Source organism: Heptranchias perlo, chromosome 7 (genome assembly GCF_035084215.1).
Source record: "Heptranchias perlo isolate sHepPer1 chromosome 7, sHepPer1.hap1, whole genome shotgun sequence".
In the NCBI taxonomy this organism is placed as follows: Eukaryota; Metazoa; Chordata; class Chondrichthyes; order Hexanchiformes; family Hexanchidae; genus Heptranchias; species Heptranchias perlo.
In genome coordinates this window covers 58,987,574-59,009,613 of record NC_090331.1, presented here as the reverse complement: position 1 = coordinate 59,009,613, position 22,040 = coordinate 58,987,574, and the positions used below count along the sequence as shown (strand labels likewise).

Sequence of the window (22,040 nt, the reverse complement as noted above, 5' to 3'; positions counted from 1 at the left end):
GGAAAAACTGATACAATCATCTAATACTTTGGATTACAATTTTATCTTGTCCTGCTAATGTGCCCACACAACTTTTCACTGTGTAGTCTTTCAAACAGTTACTATTTAATATTGGCCTACATATCCTGCCCCCACAATAAAGGCACATTATTATTTATTTCAAATCAAGTTGACGCTATCATGGCATTAGTGCCAGGACTGGATGCACAGGAGCTAATGGAAACCTCAGCCCCACCAAACATACATGCAGATTAACATTCACTGTCATTATCTGTTCTTCATCAAAAATATATACAATTAATATTTGTTAATGTAATGTTTTCTTTAATTTTGAAAACTTACTATTTTCTATACAGGGCGACAGTGAGGCAGACTTAGGGTTGCCCTTTTCCCCACTGTGTGATCGAAAATCCACAATGGTGGCACAGTCTCAGATTGGTAAGTGCGTGCATGCATGATATCCGGGTGTCCGTGTATATTGTTGTTGAAGAACAGTTTTCATTTTATTCTGCTTTTTAGTAGCGTAAAGCAATTCTAAAAGTGCTTGGTGTATGGGGCTTGAGTATTTTTGCCCAGTTGCTTCCCCTCGGTGACTGTATGGCTGGGAATTTCCTCGGAGCTGCTCCCACTCCACTGCTGTAACTTTGCTGGAAGTCCGGCGGAAACCCTGTTTATGCTTGCACTTCCGGCAAAGTTACGGTGGTGAAGTGGGAGCAGCTCCGAGGAAATTTCCAGCCCGAATTTTATGTGCCACAGTACTTAACCTTGTGCTGCATTGAGATGGTCACCCGTTGGCAGGAGTGGGTGAGGGAGCTGGTTGCTGCACATTAGTGGAAGTCTCTTGGGATTGAAGTGTTAAGAACATAAGAACATAAGAAATTGGAGCAGGAGTAGGCCAATCGGCCCCTCGAGCCTGCTCCGCCATTCAATAAGATCATGGCTGATCTGATCCCAACCACAAATCTAAAGAACACAAGAAGTCGGAGCAGGACCCGGCCACATAGCCCCTGGGCCCTCTCCGCCACCCACAGGGCATTGACCGATCCGAACTCAGCTTCATGTCCAATTTCCTGCCCGCTCCCCATAACCCCTAATTCCCTTTACTTCTAGGAAACTGTCTATTTCTGTTTTAAATTTATCTAATGATGTAGCTTCCACAGCTTCCTGGGGCAGCAAATTCCACAGACCTACCACCCTCTGAGTGAAGAAGTTTCTCCTCATCTCAGTTTTGAAAGAGCAGCCCCTTATTCTAAGATTATGCCCCCTAGTTCTAGTTTCACCCATCTTTGGGAACATCCTTACTGCATCCACCCGATCAAGACCCTTCACAATCTTATATGTTTCAATAAGATCGCCTCTCATTCTTCTGAACTCCAATGAGTAGAGTCCCAATCTACTCAACCTCTCCTCATATGTCCGCCCCCTCATCCCCGGGATTAACCGAGTGAACCTTCTTTGTACTGCCTCGAGAGCAAGTATGTCTTTTCTTAAGTATGGAGACCAAAACTGTATGCAGTATTCCAGGTGCGGTCTCACCAATACCTTATATAACTGCAGCAATACCTCCTTGTTTTTATATTCTATCCCCCTAGCAATAAAAGCCAACATTCCGTTGGCTTTCTTGATCACCTGCTGCACCTGCATACCAACTTTTTGATTTTCTTGCACTAGGACCCCCAGATCCCTTTGTACTGCAGTACTTTCCAGTCTCTCGCCATTAAGAAAATAACTTGCTCTCTGATTTTTCCTGCCAAAGTGCATAACCTCACATTTTCCAATATTATATTGCATCTGCCAAATCTCCGCCCACTCACCCAGCCTGTCTATATCCCCTTGCAGGTTTTTTATGTCCTCCTCACTCTCTACTTTCCCTCCCATCTTTGTATCATCTGCAAATTTTGATATGTTGCACTCGGTCCCCTCCTCCAAATCGTTAATATAGATTGTAAAGAGTTGGGGACCCAGCACCGACCCCTGTGGAACACCACTGGTTACTGGTTGCCAGTCCGAAAATGAACCATTTATCCCAACTCTCTGCTTCCTGTTCGATAACCAATCCTCCACCCATGCCAGAATATTACCCCCAATCCCGTGATTTTTTATCTTAAGTTCTTCTGCCTCCTTGTGCTCAGCCATGAGATAGCCCTGCAACTGCTTCCACCATTTACACTGGTGTTCTGGCAGCCTCATCCTGGCTGCTGCTTGATACATGTACTGTTATTTGAGTGGTGGGGGAGCTGGAGGATCAAGATGTTGCATTGATCTGGGAGGAAGCAGTCTCATCTGTGCTGACTCCAGCTATGCTCCTGGACACTACCTCAGGCTGTTCACCGCTTTGTGTGGGAACGGACCCCTGAGCAGCAATGAAGACTGTAAGCCCTTGTAAAAACACTCTCTCTCCATCTGATGTTGAAGCTCAATAGTAGAGCCTCTTGTATATTGGAGTTCAAACCCTCCATAGCAGCGGTGTGAGCATTCACATAACTTGTTTCCAACTGTCTGAAGGACTCTGTTACTGGGGAGTCTGAGGCTGATATACGTGAAGATGTCGTGCACTGAATACTGGACTGCATTTCAGATAAGAAGTGTTGTGCGACTGCACAGATGTGGATAATGGACCCCTCCACAGTCACCACCACAGCTTACAGCAGCAATATAAAAGACAGGAAGAAACCCGAAAGGGAAGAGGGCTCCACAGTTCTAAAATTTTCAGTTCCTTTGATCAGGCCTTGCTGAATGTCCTGGTGCCAGGGAACATTGAGGGAGTGGGCCCAACCGAACTGATAATACCATTCCTCAGCATCAGCGAGGCCTCCAGCTTCACCCTGTATACTTTCCAATGTGCTGTGATAGCATCCTTCTTTTAAATCCCAGGACTCTTCAGCTGAAGAAAAACAGGAGCTAGCCCTCTAACCAGCAGGTTCCTTCTCCATCAAGACCACTTGTTCCTGCTCATTCACACTGTATCATTCACCTGGTGTTCTCACCCCAAATTGACTATCTAAACTCCCCCAGGATGGATGTACCTGTACTGCTGCTTGCTATGGATGAAAGTGCTTGACACAGGGTGCTGTGAGATGCTGAGTTCCTGGCTTTCTTTGCGCTCACCTATAGAAACAGAAAATGAACATATGTTAGAATGCTGGCTGTTAGACACCCTTTCAAGCGTCACTAACATAGCTAGTGTGTGTTGTGGTGGTGCAAGAGAGTGACTGAGTGGAGAAAGAATAACTGGAAAAAAAGGATGCTACCCCTCAGTGTCAGGGAGGTTTCCAGCGTCACCCCATCCAGGCTCATTTCCTTCGTGCTCTCTGGCCTCAGGATGTCTAGTGTGGCTTGTTCAAAGGAACTTGAGACTTTAATGTTGCGGGGTTTGCTTCCATTGGGGTTGGATCCTGTCTGTTCCATGTCACTTTGTGTTACAAGTAGTGAAGTAGTGTTACGATGTTGAAAGTTTGAAGTGAATATGTGTCCATCCTGTATTCCAGTTTCCATGTGAGTGAATGAATAAACATCATGGCCTAAATTTTAACAATGAGGCGGGATCTCAGCGGTGTGGGGTGTGGTGGGGGTGGGGTGTGGTGGGGGTGGGGTGTGGTGGGGGTGGGGCGGGGTGTGGTGGGGGGGGAGGTGCGGGGGTCAATAGTCGGTTGAGAAGCCCAGATAAGATTTTTGTGCATGTTCCCGAGCAATCAAGACTTAACTGAAGCCACTTAACTCAACTTCTGGGTTTCGCGTCCTCAAGCTGCGCAGCGGACGAACTGCGCACCTGCAAGACCTGATTTAAAGCCCACTATTTAAAGGGCCAATACAACAATGGATTTTGAAGGTGAAAGGAGGAAAAAGCAGAATGGAACGACCTAGAGCAAGGCCAGCACCCAGGTTCTCGGATGCCGCCCTGCAGATACTACTGGCTGCTGTGAGAAAGAGGAGGGAGGTGCTATACCCACCTGACAGGAGGAAGACACCTGGTTCTGCCACCAAGAAGGCATGGCTGGAGGTGGCAGAACCAGGTCAGCAGCAGCACGGTGCCCCGGTCGTGGCTGCAGTGCAGGAAGAGATTTAATGACCTAACCAGGTCAGGAATAGTGAGTACAGTTACTGATTCACCTGCATTCTGTGGTGAACATTACCCCTCCCCCTCACACTGTCCTGCAAAGCCTAATCCATCACATCACTCCTCACACCCACTTAAGGCTCAATGTCAAATTACCTTCACTTTCTATGCAATTCTTCACCCCTCCCCCCATTTATGCACCCACCTCTCCCACTCACCCCAATCCTGATGCAATGTGATCAATCTGTCTGATAGTCACCCTCTGATGCATCTCGTTCATTGTCAGCCTGACCCAGAGCAATGCATGCATCAGGTGACCCTGTCACATTCACTCACTCACACGTCTGTACTTTCTCCCCTTGTAGGAAAAATGAGCCCAAAATGCAAGGGAGAGGAGTCTGACTGGAGGGAGGCCTCCACAAATCGGGGCCCTTCCAGAGGCGGAGGAAGAGATAAGCCGAACGCTGGAGTGCCTGGCTGTCGGGGATGCTGAGACTGGTACCCCGCAAACATATGGTGACAGAACATTCTTCACACTAAACATGGATTGATGATATCATTGATTGACCTGTTACACCTCAGTACGTTCATTGCAACATTACTTCTGCGATGAATCTTAATATTGCGGTATGTTCTCTTCCAGGGCCGTCAGAGACTGAAGACTGAGGGCGATTCCTCAGTGGAGCTCCCTGCCTCTGAGTGCACACCGTCACATCTTAGTGAGCCACGCACCAGCACTGATACTCACACCCCAGTCGGTCCTATTAGAGAGGTAGTTGGGTTGTCACCTGTTGAGTCACCACACACAAGTGAGTAAGAGCAGAAACTGGTGGTAGGGGCAGCGGTGGAGAGTCCATGTCGCTGGGCACACTCCTCTCCAAACTCTGCTCAGCTTGGTACTGATGCTGAACCTCAGGGGTCATCCTTGAGAAGGAGAATGATCGAGGTACAGACGCGCCTTCGCAACGTATTGGAAGACATGCCACACACACTCTCCACAATAGCGGAGAGGACAGAGGAGCCATCTCAGGCATTAGTGGACTGTTGGCACAGGTAAGTGCGGGAATGTCTGCGATGGAGAGAAGGCTAGCCTCCACTGAGCTTCAAGCACGGCTCACAAATGAATCCATTCAGGCCCTGGTAACAGCCATGCAGACTCAGGGTGAACAACATTCTGCCGCCTTAAACAGGCAGACGGATACATTAGCACTGGCCTTACAAGGCGTCATACATGTCCTTCAAGCTGTTGTCCGGCAGAGTGATAAGAGTGATGTGGCCCTGGCCCAGGAGAAGGATGATGGCGAAAGGGGACGTGAAAGTGGGGACTCCACTCAAAGGGCTCCCACATCTTACCTGGTACCCGCAATGCTGCCCCCTCTCCAGATGGCCGAGTCAGACGCTGCATAGGTGCAGGTGGAGCAGTCTTTGGAGGGGCCCTCACAGGCTCCAAAACCCAGAGGGCATAGGCCGAAAGCACTTAAGCAGTCCGGGCATGAATCTGAGCAACCTGCCACTACCTCTGCTGCAGCCACAGGACATGCACCACGTAGAAGTAATATGAAGAGAAAGGCTAAGGTTTTGTAATTACCAAGGATACGCACAAGGGCGTCTGACAAAATGTCATGTTTTTCATTGATAGTTGGTTTATGTTAAATGCGCATTAAATGTTATGATTCTCACCACCACTGCCTTGTCTTGACCATTCTTGAATCCCTTTTGTGAAAGCGCCGTTTCATGTGCTTCATCATGAACGGCGAGACTTGATGCCACCCATTTGGCGCGTTTACAATGGATGCATGTATGGTTATAGGACTGTTTTGTGCAAACGGTGGGCGGGTGTGCTGGTATTGGTGGTGGTGGTGGTCATTCCAGGTGGTCTGAATACTTGACTATCATCACTTTGCAGATCTCCCTATGAGAATCTATCAAATGCGAGTGACTCCCTTACATCACAAGCAGCTAGGTGAGACGCTACTCTACCGATGGTTCGCCCATCGTCCCCCCCTGCCCCCTCCCCCTTGTTTTCTTCAATGTTGATGGCAGGTGCGGCTGCTTCATGAGCAGATGGGACCTCATCCACCTGTAACCCTCTCTGTTGAGCGATGTTGTGCAGAACGCAACACACGACGGTTATTCTACTCACCCTTGCCGGTGAGTACTGAAGGGCTCCCCCAGATCGATCCAGGCACCAAAAGTGCATCCTGAGCAGTCCTATGGCTTGTTCTATGACAGACCTGGTGGTGATGTGACTGTCGTCATACTGCTGCTGTGCCTCATTGGTGGAGTTCCTCACAGGTGTCATGAACCACGTCTGCAGAGGGTATTCCTAGTCTCCAAGGAGCCAGCCCCTAAGTATGTCTTGTGCATAGAAGAGGGCCGGGATGTTGGATTTGCGCAGAACAAAGGAATCATGGCAGCTGCCAGGGAATTTGGCACACACCTACAGAAACCTTCTCCGGTGGTCACAAACCAGGTGCGCATTGATGGAGTGATATCCCTTTCAGTTGATGAACAGTCCTGGCTCATGTGCAGGTACTCTGATTGTTATGTGTGTGCAATCAATTGTGTCCTGTACCCGTGGGAAGCCAGCCAGAGACTGGAAACCCACTGCCCTCTCAGTCTGACTGATGTCGTCGATGGGCAAGTTGATGTAGTCGGATGTCCTGGCAAACAAGCCATCCGTGACCTGTCGTGTATACTTATGCGCAGACAACTGAGACTTCCTGGTGATGTCACCGGTGGGACCTTGGAATGACCGGAGGCGAAGAAATCGAGCGCAGTGCTGACTTTAACTGCGATGGGCAATGCGTGCCACCAGGCCCATCCAGGAGCAGCTCTGCATGAAGGAGCCTGCAGATGTCTGTGACCACCTGGCAACTCAATCTGAGCCTTCGTGGGCACTGCTCCTCAGAGAGGTCCAGGAAGCTCAGCCTCTGCCTTTACACCCTCTCACAAGGGTAGTGCCTCCTGCGACGTCACCGCCTCCGTTGGTCCCCTCTGCTCTTCTGCAGGTCGCTGTGGTGCACCTCTATCTTGTAGAGCTGCAACTCCCTGAACTGCATGACATGCCTGCCGGAGATGCTGATGTGCCTCCTCCCCAGATGTACTGAGGAATAGATCCATTGTACCCCCCATCTAGATGGTGTCAGTTTAAGCGGGTCCAAAATGTAGGTACATATGTGTGAACACAAGAATTCTGAGTGTGAGCAGAGGAATCTCAGACTAAACACAAAGAACTCCCAGCCAAAGGCTTGTTTGAGAGAACTGATTGCCCTGCTGCAAAACTCACCTTTTCTTCACGTGTCAAACACTGGATTCAAGGTCCAAATGAATGCCGGCTGCAACTCACCTCCGTTTCCGTGGCATGTTTCAGAGGCCACGGGAGACACGTTCAGGTAGAGTTAAAATCGTTTTGTCTGCCTCAGTACACTAAAATTTAATTCACTTAACTATTTCAAACACCTTAATTTCCCCATTTAAATATCCTAAAGCCAGCGGGACTTCTGGGTTTCTGAAGCACACGCCCACCCAATACGTCTGGGTGAAACGTGGAATTTGGCGGGTTGGAGCCAGGATTTGTTCCCACTGTAAACTTTTAAAATTTTTACTGCCCTCCCCCACCCCGCCCCCAACCCACCCGTTCTTCGCGGTTAAAATTTACCCCCATGCATCTAGGATTTGTTGTAAATTTAATTTATGGGCTTACCTTCCAAATGTAAATGTGATAATAGTTTCAGTTTTAAGCAGCAGTAATAAAGTGTATCCTGCAGTTTGGGCATGCATGTGAAGCTTGGAAAGAGCTGTAATGTTTTCTGAGAGCTTAGCATGCAGCCTCAATCAGGGTGTATCAGGTTATGAAACCCATACTTTGCCTGTCTGCTTGGTATAAGGAAAGATTACCTATTCTTATCTTGGTAAACTTCCTGACTCAATTAAACTTTTTCCCCTTTTTTTCCCCTAGTTCGTGGGTGTTGGTCACAGCGTTAATTTATTGGGCTGAATGCACATTTCTTCTGTGCGTAGGGTACTCTGGGAACCCACAGAGGTTAACCCCAGTGCAGCATGGTTTTCCTGGCATCTTTACTTTTGTGCAGTAAAACTTTCTGGCTAGCAATTTTCTCATTGGCCAACAAGAAATATGTAGCCCCTTTAAGTAGCAGTCACAGAGCTTTAAGAGCTTTGGCTGTACACACATTTTCCAAACCCCATTGAGAGTGAACTCCCGCTGGCAGATCCAGTCCAGGTTATGGATATGTAATTAGGCCAACCTTGAGAGATCAGCCATGCAAGATTTCAGCAAGCACAAATCTCCCTGTGTTTCTCAGCCCTGGCATCAAAAAATTTACCCTAGAATAGGAAGCTGCAGAGAAAAGAAAATGTCTAAGAACAGTTAGTTATCAGCATCACTTAATGACCATCTGCGTGTGTTGTATTCTTCAATAGGTTTAAGGGAGACCTGTGTAATACACTGAACATCATGGGCTCAATTTTGAAATGGTAGCGGGTTGGCAGTGGGGGGGGTGAAGGTGCGCGTGGCAAACCCGAATAAAAAAAACGTACTTTTTCCGATGCGATCGTGATGTAATTGATGGTGATTAAAGTTGTTTCTGGGTTTCGCGCCTGGCAGGCAGCCAGGGACATCGGGGGAGAAGGGGAGATCGGAGAGCGACATCAGTGGAGGGGAGAGGGGGGGATCAAAGAGGGACCTCGGGGGGAGGTGCAGAGAGGGACATCGGCAGGGGGGTGCAGAGAGGGCCATCGGAGAGGGAGACATCGGGGGCTGAGAGGGAGACATCGGGGACCGAGGGGGACATCGGAGAGGGAGACATAGGGAGGTGAGGGGGACGTCAGAGATGGAGACATCGGACATCGTATTTTGTTTTTTAACTTTGTGCAAAGGTTTTTTATTTTATTTATTTTGTTTATTTTTGCCTGATCCGGCCCTTCACACCTGGTTTCACCAGGTGTGAATCGGAAGCCGTGGGAAAGCTGCCCAGGTAAGTTTAAAATAGTTTTAACTATCTACTACATCAGAAATAAAGTACCTTAAGTACCTCGGGTACATTTGGTTCTTTAACTATCATCCCGCCGGCTTTAATTGCCGGCAGGACTTCCGCATTTGTGAGGTGCACGCGCACACAGATGCGTCTGTGGGGAACCCGGAAGTCTAGTGGGTTGGAGCCGGCTTCCTCACCCGCTCAGGATTTCCCTGATTTTCGCAGCCCGCTCCCAATGCACCCACAATTTCCTTTGAAAATCTGGGCCCGTTTTACTGCCAGTGTGTTGCCGAATTTCTCTCTCTTGTGATAATGTTGTTTATCGCTTAAGGGTATTTCATTATCAGGGGAAAAAAAAACTTCCTTAAAACACCACACCAAACAATATCTTAAATTGGTCATATTAATTAAGCTGCAAGAAAATTATACATTTTCTGTAATTCTTGTTGCAGTATGCAGAATGACAACTAAATAAACCCTAAGTAGTACTGATAAGCAGGAGAGCTGAAACCTGTTGTATCTTGAGCGCCTCAAATTATCATTACCATTTACATTATAATGCATGAGCACACATTGTATCATCCCATAGCAACGATTATAGAATTATGTGAAATCTCAATCATTAATATTAAAAAGGTTACAGTACATTGAATATTCCAAATATCTTTAATGAGTTTTCACAATGCTTAGTTTCCACATGTTTGACTATTCCGTACTATAAGAGGTTATTTAAAGTTCTGCTGGATCTGACTTTGTGGATTTAGTGAGTCATGACATTCAAAAGCACACAAGGCTGTTTAAATCTAAATTTATATTTAAGGAAATCTGTTTATCTAGTTGTGAGCTATTAGTAATACTGAACTTTTATTTCAAACAGGTTTTATTGATTTTATTGTGGAGCCAACCTTCTCTGTTCTGACAGATATAGCAGAAAAAATAATAACTCCTCTTCTCGAGGAAGCTTCTCAACCCGGGACCTCCGGCTTTCGACGGCAAAGGTTTGTTTTAACATTTTTAAATAGCATTTACACATCAGTCAATTTTTTGTGTTTTTATTTTACAAAGTAATAAATCCAGTACGGAGAAATTTGTAACATTGACTTTCCTTTCCTACACTGTGTTAGAATGTGATCCAGTTTCTGTTTGAGATTTAGTTTTTGTTGATTTCTATACTGTATTTTGCATAGTAATTGTGCTAAGGTCAATACTCGGCTCCATGAAAAGCGTCGTCAGAATTTAAAACTGGAATGTTTGCAGATTTAATTGATTGAGATTGATTTTTATTCTGTGCTTCTCAAAGTTCAGCTTGGCACTATTGGACTGCACATTCAGAACCACCATCTTTTATAGTCTCTGACCATGTTGGTTGAAAAGTGGGACATTTTCCTTCAGCAGAAAATTATGTTTGTTCCCCGGAGGCACCCTAAAGGGGGCATGGTGGCAGTGTACTAATACCCTGGGCACACTGGTACGATGTTGGTTAATGTCTTTAATTCCCCATTTGTGAGTTTCTAATCTCAGTTGCTTTGTTGGTTGAATAATAATATGTGAAGAGGTAGGAGGGTGATTCTAGCTGCACTACACTCACATACTTCATAGTGGATGGCCCAAACATTGCATGGGGACATGTCACCTGCTCACTATCTCAGGGTGTAGGAACGTGGCATGGAAGGAACTAAAAGAGAGAAAAAAAACTGGACATACAGGCTACAAAATAGAAAAGGGAATTTAAAATGAAATGCAAGTACCAGTTGTAGCTGCTGACTGTTATTTTCAACAACTTGCATTTATATAGCGCCTTTATCGTAAAAAACGTCTCAAGGCGTTTCACAGGAGCGTTATCAAACAGAATTTGACACCGAGCCAAATAAGGAGATATTAGGACAAGTGACCTAAAGGAGGAGGCATCTTAAAGGAGGAGAGAGAGGTTTAGGGAGGGAATTGCATTGCTTAGGGCCTAAGCAGCTGAAGGCACCGCCACCAATGGCGGAGCAATTAAAATCGGCGATGCGCAAGAGGCGAGAATTGGAGGAGCGCAGAGATCTCGGAGGGTTGTAGGGTTGCAGGAGGTTACAGTGATAGGGAGGGGCAAGACCATGGAGGGATTTGAAAACAAGGATGAGCATTTTAAAATCGAGGTGTTCCCAGACCGGGAGCCAATGTAGGTCAGCGAGCAGAGGGGTGATGGTTGAACGGGATGAGCTCAAGTTTATGGAGGGTGAAAGAGGGGAGGCCAGCCAGGAGAGCATTGGAATAGTCAAGACTAGAGGTAACAAAGGCATGAATGAGGGTTTCAGCAGCAGATGAGCTGAGGCAGGGACGGAGACCGGCGATGTTACGGAGGTGGAAGTAGGCGGTCTTGGTGATGGAGCAGATATGTGGTCAAAAGCTCATCTCAGCGTCAAATAGGATGCCAAAGTTGCAAACATCTGGTTCAGCCTCAGACAGTGGCCAGGGAGAGGGATGGAGTCGGTGGCTAGGGAACGGTGTTTGTGGCGGGGACCAAAGACAATGGCTTCAGTCTTCCCAAAAGTTAGTTGGAGGAAATATTTGCTCATCCAGTACTGGATGTCGGACAAGCAGTGTGACAAATCAAAGACAGTGGAGGGGTCGAGGGAGGTGGTTGTGAGGTAGAGCTGGGTGTCGTCAGTGTACACGTGGAGCCTGGCGTTGTGTTTTCGGATGATGTCGCCGAGGGGCAGCATGTAGATGAGAAATAGGAGGGGGCCAAGCATAGATGCTTGGGGGACTCCAGAGGTAATAGTGCGGGAGTGGGAATAGAAGCCATTGCAGGTGATTCTCAAGCCATGTCATGTTTGATATTGATTTATAGCAACAACAGTGTTGTGCATTGTGACAAAAATTCCTTCTTATGTATTTATGATGATAATACCTTCATGACTCTGCAGTGTTAAGAGACAACCCTTTGTTTGGAAGATGAACATGTACAGGACGGGTGACAGTACATTCTGACACACTAGCACCTCAGTGAGTTGTGAAACAGTCCATCTCATGTGTTGATATTCTGTTAATTCTGTAGACAGTCTTTGCATTTAAAATACTTCATGCATTACTAAATGAAAATTCATGTTCCTCTTTTAATATTTTTGTACCTGTTGTGAACTATTGTTTTTATGGTATTGCAAGTGGTCCTACAATCAATAGAGGTAATGGTTCCGGTAGTATTGCAAATGTGAACAGTGTCACAAGAGTGAATGAAATATACTCCAGAATAAAAGGAAGAACTTAAACTTGGATTTATATAAGGCCTTTCACATCCTTAGGATGTACCAAATTGCTTCACAGTCAACTATTTTTTTTTTGAAGTGCAGTCACTTTTGTTATCTAGGCCAACACGGTAGCAGATTTGTGCACAACAAGGTCCCGCGAACAGCAATGAGAGAAGCGACCAATTAATCTGCTCTTTGGTGGTAGTAGATAAGAGATAAATGTTGGCCAGGACACCAGAAGAACTCTCTAGCTCTTCTTCAAATATTGCAGTGGGAACAGACAAGCGAGGCCTCGGTACAGTACAGCTGGTAACGTAGTGCTTCTTCAGTACTGCATTGAAATGTCAGAGTGGATTACAGCTCAAATCTTGGAGTGAGGCTTGAACCCAAAACCTTTTAACTTGGAAGCAAGAACCATACTACTGAGCCAAGCTGAAACTTAAATGTGTCAGAGCTATTCACCATCATTATTATTATTATTATTCATTGGGTTTTTTTCAATTCTCACTTCTTTCTCCTCCCCACTTTTCTGAAGACACTGACTCTTGCCGACATATCTGCTCAATAGATGGCAACATCTGCTGCCTCACCATAGTGATTATTTTTCATGTGTGAGCCTATACATTAAGTGACAGGAAGCTATTTGACTGGGGAGAGCATCCACAAACCCGCCATCCACGCATGCACACTTTTCAGCAGAGCTCACTTGATAGGGACCAGATGCAGGAATCTTGATTTTTTTTTTCTCCCTCTCCCTAGTTCAGGGGCACTGAAAATAACTATAGCATCACCCGACTGAGATCAGTTAACCCAGCACAGGCCAGAGATCAAATCTGTAATGCTCAGTTTTACAAAAGGATAATATTTTGCCGTTTCATTGTCTTTGCATAAATTTCAAAATATCCCCATCAGTTAATTGTAAAAATTTTAGGGACTAAACAAACCAAGTAAATTGCTCGGTTTTATTGAACTGTTTCTGTTTGATGGATTAACACTAAAGTTGATGCTATTCATGTGATAGAGCTCCAACATGCATTCTGTAGGTTGTTTATACTTGTTTGTGTGTTACCCGTGTGCATAGAGATTATCCAATTTGTGAAGATCTTCAGTTAGATCAGAAAAGGGAATAGTGCCAGAGGACTGGCGGACAACTAATGTTATTCCTATATTTAAAAAGAACAAGTCCAGGGAACTATAGACCAGTTAGCTTAACGTCAGTGGTGGGAAAGATAACGGAATCTTTACTCAAGATGTAATAGAGAGACATCTAGAGAACAAAAATATAATAAAGAATAGTAGGCACGGATTTCAGAAGGGAAAGTCATGCTTGACCAACCTTATTGAATTCTTTGAGGAAGTACCAGAAAGAGTAGACAAGGGTAATGCCGTAGATGTACTATATTTGGATTTTCAAAAGGCCTTTGATAAGGTTTCATATAGTGGACTCATGACTATGGTCAGAGCATGTGGAGTCAGGGGACAGGTAGCAGAATGGATAGCAAGCTGGCTACAAAACAAAAACAGAAAGTAGGGGTTAAGGGTAGCTAGTCAGACTGGCAAAAGGTGTGGAGGTGTTCCACAGGGATTGGTGCTGGGACCACTGTTCACAATTTATATTGGATTCAGGAATCGAAAGGACAATTTCAAAATTTGCAGATGACACCAAATTGGGGGGTGTAGTTAATACAAAGGAAGTATGCAAGAGACATTAATAAACTTACAGAATGGGTGTGGAATTGTCAAATGAATTTCAATATAGTTAAGTGTGAAGTGGTGCATTTTGGTAGGAAGAATAAGGAGGCCACATACTGCTTGGACAATAGAGTCTAAACAGAATAGAGGAGTAAAGGGATTTAGTGGTACAGGTACACAAACGCTAAAAGTAGCAACGCAGGTTAATAAGGCCATAAAAAAGGCAAATCTAGCACTAGGGTTCATTTCCAGAGGGATAGAAATAAAAAGCAAAGAAGTTATGTTAAACTTTTATGGAACCTTGATTAGATCACACATGGAATATTGTGCACAGTTCTGGTCTCCATATTATAGAAAGGATGTAGAAAGGAAAGGGTGCAAAGAGGATTCACAAGGATGATACCAGAACTGTGAGGAATTCCTGATCAGGAAAGGCTGAACAGGCTGGGGCTCTTTTCCATTGAAAAGAGAAGGCTGAGGGGTGACCTAATAGACGTCTTTAAGATAATGATAGGGTAGATGTGGAGAAAATGTTTCCAACTGTGGGGAGTCCAAAACTAGAGGTCATAAATATAAAGTAGTCGCTAATAAATTCAATAGGGCATTCAGGAGAAACTTCTTTAACCAAAGAGTGGTAAGAATGTGGAACATGCTACCACAAGGAGTAGTTGAGGTAAATAGCATAGAGTCATTTAAGGGGAAGCTAGATAAGCACATGAGGGACAAAGGAATATAAGGATATCCTGATGGGGTTAGATGAAGTAGGGAAGGAGGAGGCTCGTGTGGAGCATAAACGTGGCATAGACCTGTTGGGCCGAATGGCCTGTTTCTGTACTGTAATTCCAATGTAATTCGATGTAATCTTGCCTGGGTAATGACAGCAATTTGGGCCGGAATTACTGAAATTATCCATACATCTTAGACCTGATTTTATCCTAATGCACCTGGCGAGAACGGAGTGCGTTCGGTCGGATGCCCGATTAACTTCCTATCTGATTTTATGCTCCATTAACTTCAACGGAGCCAAAAATCAGATGGGGTGTAAATAGGGCGTCTGACCTGAATATGCCCCTTTCTTGCCAGGCGCATTAGTTTCAAATTGGGGCCTTTATCTTTTCTTGATTAGATTCTATCATTTAGAAGTTTTATTTTTGTGCTGAGAGTTTTCAGTGGTGTGGAGAGATTTATAAAGGTTTTGAAGGATCCTTACTGTTTTTGTAATTAGGCAATCCTCTTACTGTTGATTAATTATATAGATTAGTTGAAGTGTCCAAATGTGCATAAAGTAAAGTATAAAGTGAGCAGTTAGTGATATTTTCACAAATGTATTATTATGTTGTTTTCTGCTATTAATTACTAGTGCTAATATGTAATGGAGATTTAACAATATGCCTTATCCTGTGTTTTTGTTTCTTGGTAGACTCATAAATATGGAAAGACAGGATGAAAAGATGATCATTTGATCTGAGATTTTCGACTTTCTAGCTTTAGTTTGTGATGTAGCACCATCTAGTGGTACCCTTATGCAGTTTCACAATTTCACTTTTGTGATGTGCCTTATGCAAGTTCACTTTTTGTCAGTTAGTAGATAAATGCATAAATACTTATTAAAAGCATGTTTGAAATGACAATTTGACAGCTCATACCAAAGTTGTAATGCATTAGTTCCTCATCATCTTCCAGCTTTAATGTCACAGTTCTTTTGTCAGCTTTTTGCATTGGATTTTAGAATTACCTAAATATGTGTTGTTCCGTGCTCGAATTTCTGCAATTATTTCATCTCCTATGAAAGTTATTTAAATTTCATCTCTGACAGTTCCTCATTTAGATCAGTCTAAGTCCATATAATGAATGGTTGGTGGGGCTGTATATTTTGCTTAGAGTGCAATTTTTCAGGACAAAGAGGACAGAGATCGAGGCTTATTTGGTTGGAGACAAAGAAAGACAGACTCAGGAGATTTCAAAGACAGAGGTAGGAGACAGAGCACAATAGAATTGGCAGATGGAGAGGACAGAGTGAGGGAATAATAGGGACAGTCATGAAATACTAAGAGCAGATGGGAAATTATGGATATAATGCACAGAGATGAAGAAAGCCTGAGGTTGACAGATCACAGGGGCTGAGCCATGGCTTGGCTAATAGACCACAGGACAAGCCAATGCTTAGCCGGCAGATCAGAGTACAGTCATGGCTTCATCGACAGTCACAAGGACAGAGCTGAGAATATGAGGATGGTGGTGAGAGATGGAGAGGGGACAAACCAAGCATATCATAGGGACAGCACCATGGTTTAGGTGGCAGATCACAGGAAAGAACTGGCGAGTCACAGGAGCAGAGCTAACAAGTCATAGGAACATAATCGAAAACCAAAGAAGGATAGAGCTGAAAGAATAGTGGGATAATAAGCCAAACAGAAATAATAATAATAGAGAAATGATAATCGGAAAGCAAAAGGGAAAACGAAAAATGAAATAATACTACAACAAAAAAATAAAGATTACAATAGAAGAAATAATAGAAACTAAATAAGGAGCCAGTAAGAAAAACAAGCAAATAGAAATCAAAGGACCAAAAAAGTAAGACAGAAATAGATAAAGAGGTGGTACTTAAAAGATTGGCAGTCCTCAAAGTGGAAAAGTCACCCAGTCCAGATGGGATGTATCCTCGGTTACTGAGGGAAGTAAGGGTGGAAATTGCAGAGGCTCTGCCACAATCTTCCAATCCTCCTTCGATATGGGGATGGTGCCGGAGGACTGGAGGATTGCAAATGTTACACCCCTGTTCAAAAAAGGGGAGAGAGATAAACCTGGCAATTACAGGCCAGTCAGCCTAACGTTAGAATCATAGAAAATTTACGGCACAGAAGGAGGCCATTCGGCCCATCATGTCCATGCCGGCTGAGAAACGAGCCACCCAGCCTAATCCCACTTTCCCGCATTTGGTCCGTAGCCCTGCAGGTCATGGCTCTTCAGGTGGACATCCAGGTATTTTTTAAATGAATTGAGGGTTTCTGCCTCTACCACCCTCTCAGGCAGTGAGTTCCAAACCCCCACCACTCTCTGGGTGAAAAACTTTTTCCTCATTTCCGCTCTAATCCTTCTACCAATCACTTTAAATCTATGTCCCTGATTATTGACCCCTCTGCTAAGGGAAATAGGTCCTTCCTGACCACTCTACCTAGGCCCCTCATAATTTTGTACACCTCACTCGAATCACCCCTCAGCTTCCTCTGTTCCAATGGAAACAACCCCAGCCTATCCAATCTGTTATCATAGCTAAAATTCTCCAGTCCTGGCAACATCCTCGTAAATCTCCTCTGTTGGTGGTGGGGAAACTTTTAGAGACAATAATCAAAGGACAAAATTAATTGGCACTTGGAAAAGTATGGGCTAATAAATGAAAGTCAACACGGATTTGTTAAAGGAAAATTGTGTATGATTAACTTGATTGAGTTCTTTGATGATGTAGCAGAGAGTGTTGATGAGGGTGATGCAGTTGATGTGTGTATAGACTTACAAAAGGCATTTGATAAAGTTCCAGATAATAGACTTGTTAGCAAAATTAAAGCCCATAGGATTAAAGGGACAGTGGCAGCATGGATACAAAATTGGCTAGGGGACAGAAAGCAGAGAGTAGTGGTGAACGGTTGTTTTTCAGACTGGAGGGAAGTATACAGTGGTGTTCCCCAGGGGTCAGTATTAAGAACACTGCTCTTTTTGGTATATAATAATGACCTGGACTTGGGTATAGAGGGTATAATTTCAAAGTTTGCGAATGACACAAAACTCAGAAATGTAGTAAACAATGTGGAGGATAGTAACAGACTTCAGAAGGACATAGACAGACAGGTGAAATGGGCAGACACATGGCAGATGAAATTTAATGAAGAGAAGTGTAAAGTGATGCATTTTGGTAGGACGAATGAGGAGAGGCAATATAAACCAAATGGTACCATTTTAAAGGGGGTGCAGGAACAGAGAGACCTGGGGGTGCACATACACAAATCTTTGAAGGTGGAAGGACAAGTTGAGAAGGCTGTTAAAAAAGCATATGGGATCCTTGGCTTTATTAATAGAGGCATAGAGTACAAAAGCAAGGAAGTTATGCTAAACTTTTATAATGTGGATATGCCGGTGATGGACTGGGGTTGACAATTGTAAACAATTTTACAACACCAAGTTATAGTCCTGCAATTTTATTTTAAATTCACAAGCTTTCGGAGACTTCCTCCTTCCTCAGGTAAATGTTCAAGAGCTCCTTGAAGCCTACGCATTTATACATATAGAACAATACATGGTGTTTACAGACTGCCCCTGCAACTGCCCGTTGCCAAGGCAATCACCGTGTTCAGACAGAGAGGTGTCACCTGCAGAACCCCCGAATACACATTCAACAAAAAAACAAACAGGGAAAAAAAACAGAGAAAAAAAACAGAGAGAGGCAGAAACATCCGGACGCTGCGACAACGGATGAACGGACACCGCGCAACAATCGCCAAACAGGAGGGTTCCCTCCCAGTCGGGGAACACTTCAGCAGTCATGGACATTCATCCACCGACCTTCGGGTAAGCGTACTCCAAGGCGGCCTTCGAGACACACGACAACGCAAAATCGTCGAGCAGAAATTGATAGCCAAGTTCCGCACCCATGAGGACGGCCTCAACCGGGATCTTGGGTTCATGTCACGCTACACGTTACCCCACCAGCGAACAAATGTTATCTGTTTTTAATATAATGGGTCATTTGCTGGCTCTCTCTGCCTTCCGGATGTTTCTGCCTCTCTCTGTTTTTTTTCTCTGTTTTTTTTCCCTGTTTGTTTTTTTGTTGAATGTGTATTCGGGGGTTCTGCAGGTGACACCTCTCTGTCTGAACACGGTGATTGCCTTGGCAACGGGCAGTTGCAGGGGCAGTCTGTAAACACCATGTATTGTTCTATATGTATAAATGCGTAGGCTTCAAGGAGCTCTTGAACATTTACCTGAGGAAGGAGGAAGTCTCCGAAAGCTTGTGAATTTAAAATAAAATTGCTGGACTATAACTTGGTGTTGTAAAATTGTTTAAAACTTTTATAAAACACTGCTTAGGCCTCAGCTGGAGTATTGTCTTCAATTCTGGGCACCACACTTTAGAAAGGATGTCAAGGCCTTAGAGAGGGTGCAGAAGAGATTTACTAGAATGGTACCAGGGATGAGGGACTTCAGTTATGTGAAGAGACTGGAGAAGCTGGGGTTCTTCTCCTTAGAGCATAGAAGCCTAAGAGGAGATTTGATAGACATGTTCCAAATCATGAATGGTTTTGATAGAGTAAATAAGGAGAAACTGTTTCCAGTGGCAGAAGGGTCGGTAACCAAAGGATATAGATTTAATTGGCAAAAGAACCAGAGGCAACATGAGGAAAGATTTTTAACGCAGCAAGTTGTTATGATCTGGGATGCGCTGCCTGAAAGGGCGGTGGAAGCAGATTCAATTGTAACTTTCAAAAGGGAATTGGATAAATACTTGGAGGGAAAAAATTTGTAGGGCTATGGAAAAAGAGCAGGAGAATGGGACTAATTGGATAGCTCTTTCAAAGAGCCAGCATAGGCACGTTGGGCCGAATGGCCACCTCCTGTGCTGTACCTGCTATGATATGATGATAATATGAAATGGGCAATGATGAGAAGGAACAAGAACCAAACCAAAGAAGAATTTGTTTTTTTACACACTGAAGAAATATAATTTTCATTACAGAAACTGATAGTACAGGGCTTTATATGAACTGGCATTAGTCATCCTTGTTAAATAATTAACTAACGTTTAAAAGGTTTCTATGTCATTGAGTAATATGCCACAAATTATACCTCAGTAATTAACATGAATGATTTTTGTGTCATTAAAGTCTTACCAGTATTGGAGTGGGAGCCAGTACAGATTCGATTCGAAGACACAGCGTAAGGAGTGTACCATCAGATGGAGGCTGTTCCACAGAGTATTCCGTGTCCACTGTGGACCTAAAAAGCTTTAAATTGAACTGGATGGACATCATTCAGCAAAACAAAGAGAAATGGAAAGAGCTGGCAATTCAAGGTGTGCAGGGGTGATTTTGTATCTAATCTTTCTATACATACGAACGTGAACCACTTAAAATATCGGATCACTCCTTCAGCAGATTTAGATTCATTATGAACATCCTGTACTCAAGATACCCGTGAATAAGCTGTGAAGATTATATTGTTACCTTTAACTGTGTCAAAGCATATTCACTTTTTCAATTTCTTTCCCTTACCTGAAGGGGCCAATTCTTGCTGGGATAAAATTCTACAAGTATCAGCAGCCTTTCAGTACCTCATCCCAAGTGGTTATTATGAGCTTAGGGTAGCGAATGCCAGCAGACAGTTTGAGCAGTAAGCTGAGTCCAACTCTGTCCTCACCTGAAGTCCACACAATTGAAGTTAATGGAAAAGAAATTCGGCTGGGGTTTATGAGGGGCTGCCGATTCGATTTCGCCCGGTTTACACTACTGCCAAAGACCAATTTCACCCCCATTGAGTCAATGGTAATATCCCAAATATCCCCCCAACTGAGGCTAGCTAATTGCACAGACCAGACATCGAATCTACAACCTTTCTAGTCTGTATGGTTCAGTATCACACAAGGTATCTACTCACTAAGCCATTGGAAAACACTGGAGGAGATTCTTAGGGAGTAATACACAATAAATGGGAGGATATTGAGAGGTGTAGAGGAACAAAGGGACCTTGGAGTGCATGTCCACAGATCCCTGAAGGTAGCAGGACAGGTAGATAAAGTTGTTAAAAAGGCATACGGGATACTTTCCTTTATTAGCCGAGGCATAGAATATAAGAACAGGGAGGTTATGTGGAACTGTATAAAACATTGGTTAGGCCACAACTTGAGAACTGTGTACAGTTCTGGTCACCACATTGCAGGAAAGATGTGATTGCACTAGAGAGGGTACAGAGGAGATTTACGAGGATATTGCCAGGGTTGGAGAATTTTAGCTATGAGAAAAGATTGGATGGGCTGGGGTTGTTTTCTTTGGAACAAAGGCGGCTGAAGGGAGATTTAACTGAGATATATAAAATTATGATGGGACTAGATAGAGTGGATAGGAAAGACCTATTTCCCCTGGCAGAGGGGTCAATGACCAGGGGGCATAGATTTAAAGTAATTGGTAGAAGGATTAGACGGGAGCTGAGGAGAAATTTTTTCACCTAGAGGGTGGTGGGGGTCTGGAACTCACTGCCTGAAAGGGTGGTAGAGGCAGAAACCCTCAACTCATTTAAAAAGTATTTGGATGTGCACTTGAAGTGTCGTAACCTACAGGGCTACGGACCAAGTGCTAGAAAGTGGGATTAAGCTGAATAGCTCTTTATCGGCTGGCACGGGCACAATGGGCCAAATAGCCTCCTTCTGTGCCGGAATTTTCTATGATTAATATGCAAATCAGCTTAAATAGATAACAGCAACCAAACATTGTGTACAGCTTCTGCTGCAATGAAAGTGACTGAAGACTGCCTTCATTGGAAAACTTATTAGTTTGTTAATCATTAAAAACACATCACATGGATTCAGTGGAACTGGGTCTGGCTGCAAAGGGCAAAAGTGTTTAGTACTTCAGGTGCAGAGTATTTTGAGAGTGCTGCTGTGAAATATTTTATTTTTGTGGAGTTTAAATTTAATGCTTTATTAAATCCCGATATGTTGGTTGATTTTAATTTCCTTGACCATGGTTTATGTGAACCCACCAGAGAGTGACTAGTTTACCAATGAAGCTTCAAGGCTATTGCTTAATTTTCCTGGAATAGTGCCTAAATCATTTACTTTTGTGATGTGATGACGTAAGTAAGATTATTCTTTAACTAGGTGATACTAAGTCTCAGACAATTAGTGACTACGTAAAACTTGTCAATAGGATAGGAGAGATTTTAACTATTGAGTCGCCAACCGTCGAAATGCACTGGCCAGCCGGCCACTCAATCCTGCCAGCTGGCGGCCCTGTCCATTTTGAGGGCTGGGCGCTATAACATGGCACCTCTTACCCACTAAACGGGTGTCCTGTT

General features: G+C 44.2%; 1 protein-coding gene across 3 annotated transcripts in view; it reads left to right on the top strand.

The window, feature by feature from the left end:
- The window catches only part of pde1a (phosphodiesterase 1A, calmodulin-dependent), a 228,350-nt gene that overhangs the window by 173,180 nt on the left and 33,130 nt on the right, over positions 1–22,040 (top strand). For all 3 annotated transcript variants that reach the window (XM_067987680.1, XM_067987678.1, XM_067987679.1), the window contains exons 11-13: positions 357–438; positions 9,932–10,052; positions 19,856–20,043. In XM_067987680.1, the coding sequence (XP_067843781.1) occupies positions 357–438; positions 9,932–10,052; positions 19,856–20,043 (391 nt within the window). The remainder of the gene's footprint in view (positions 1–356; positions 439–9,931; positions 10,053–19,855; positions 20,044–22,040) is intronic.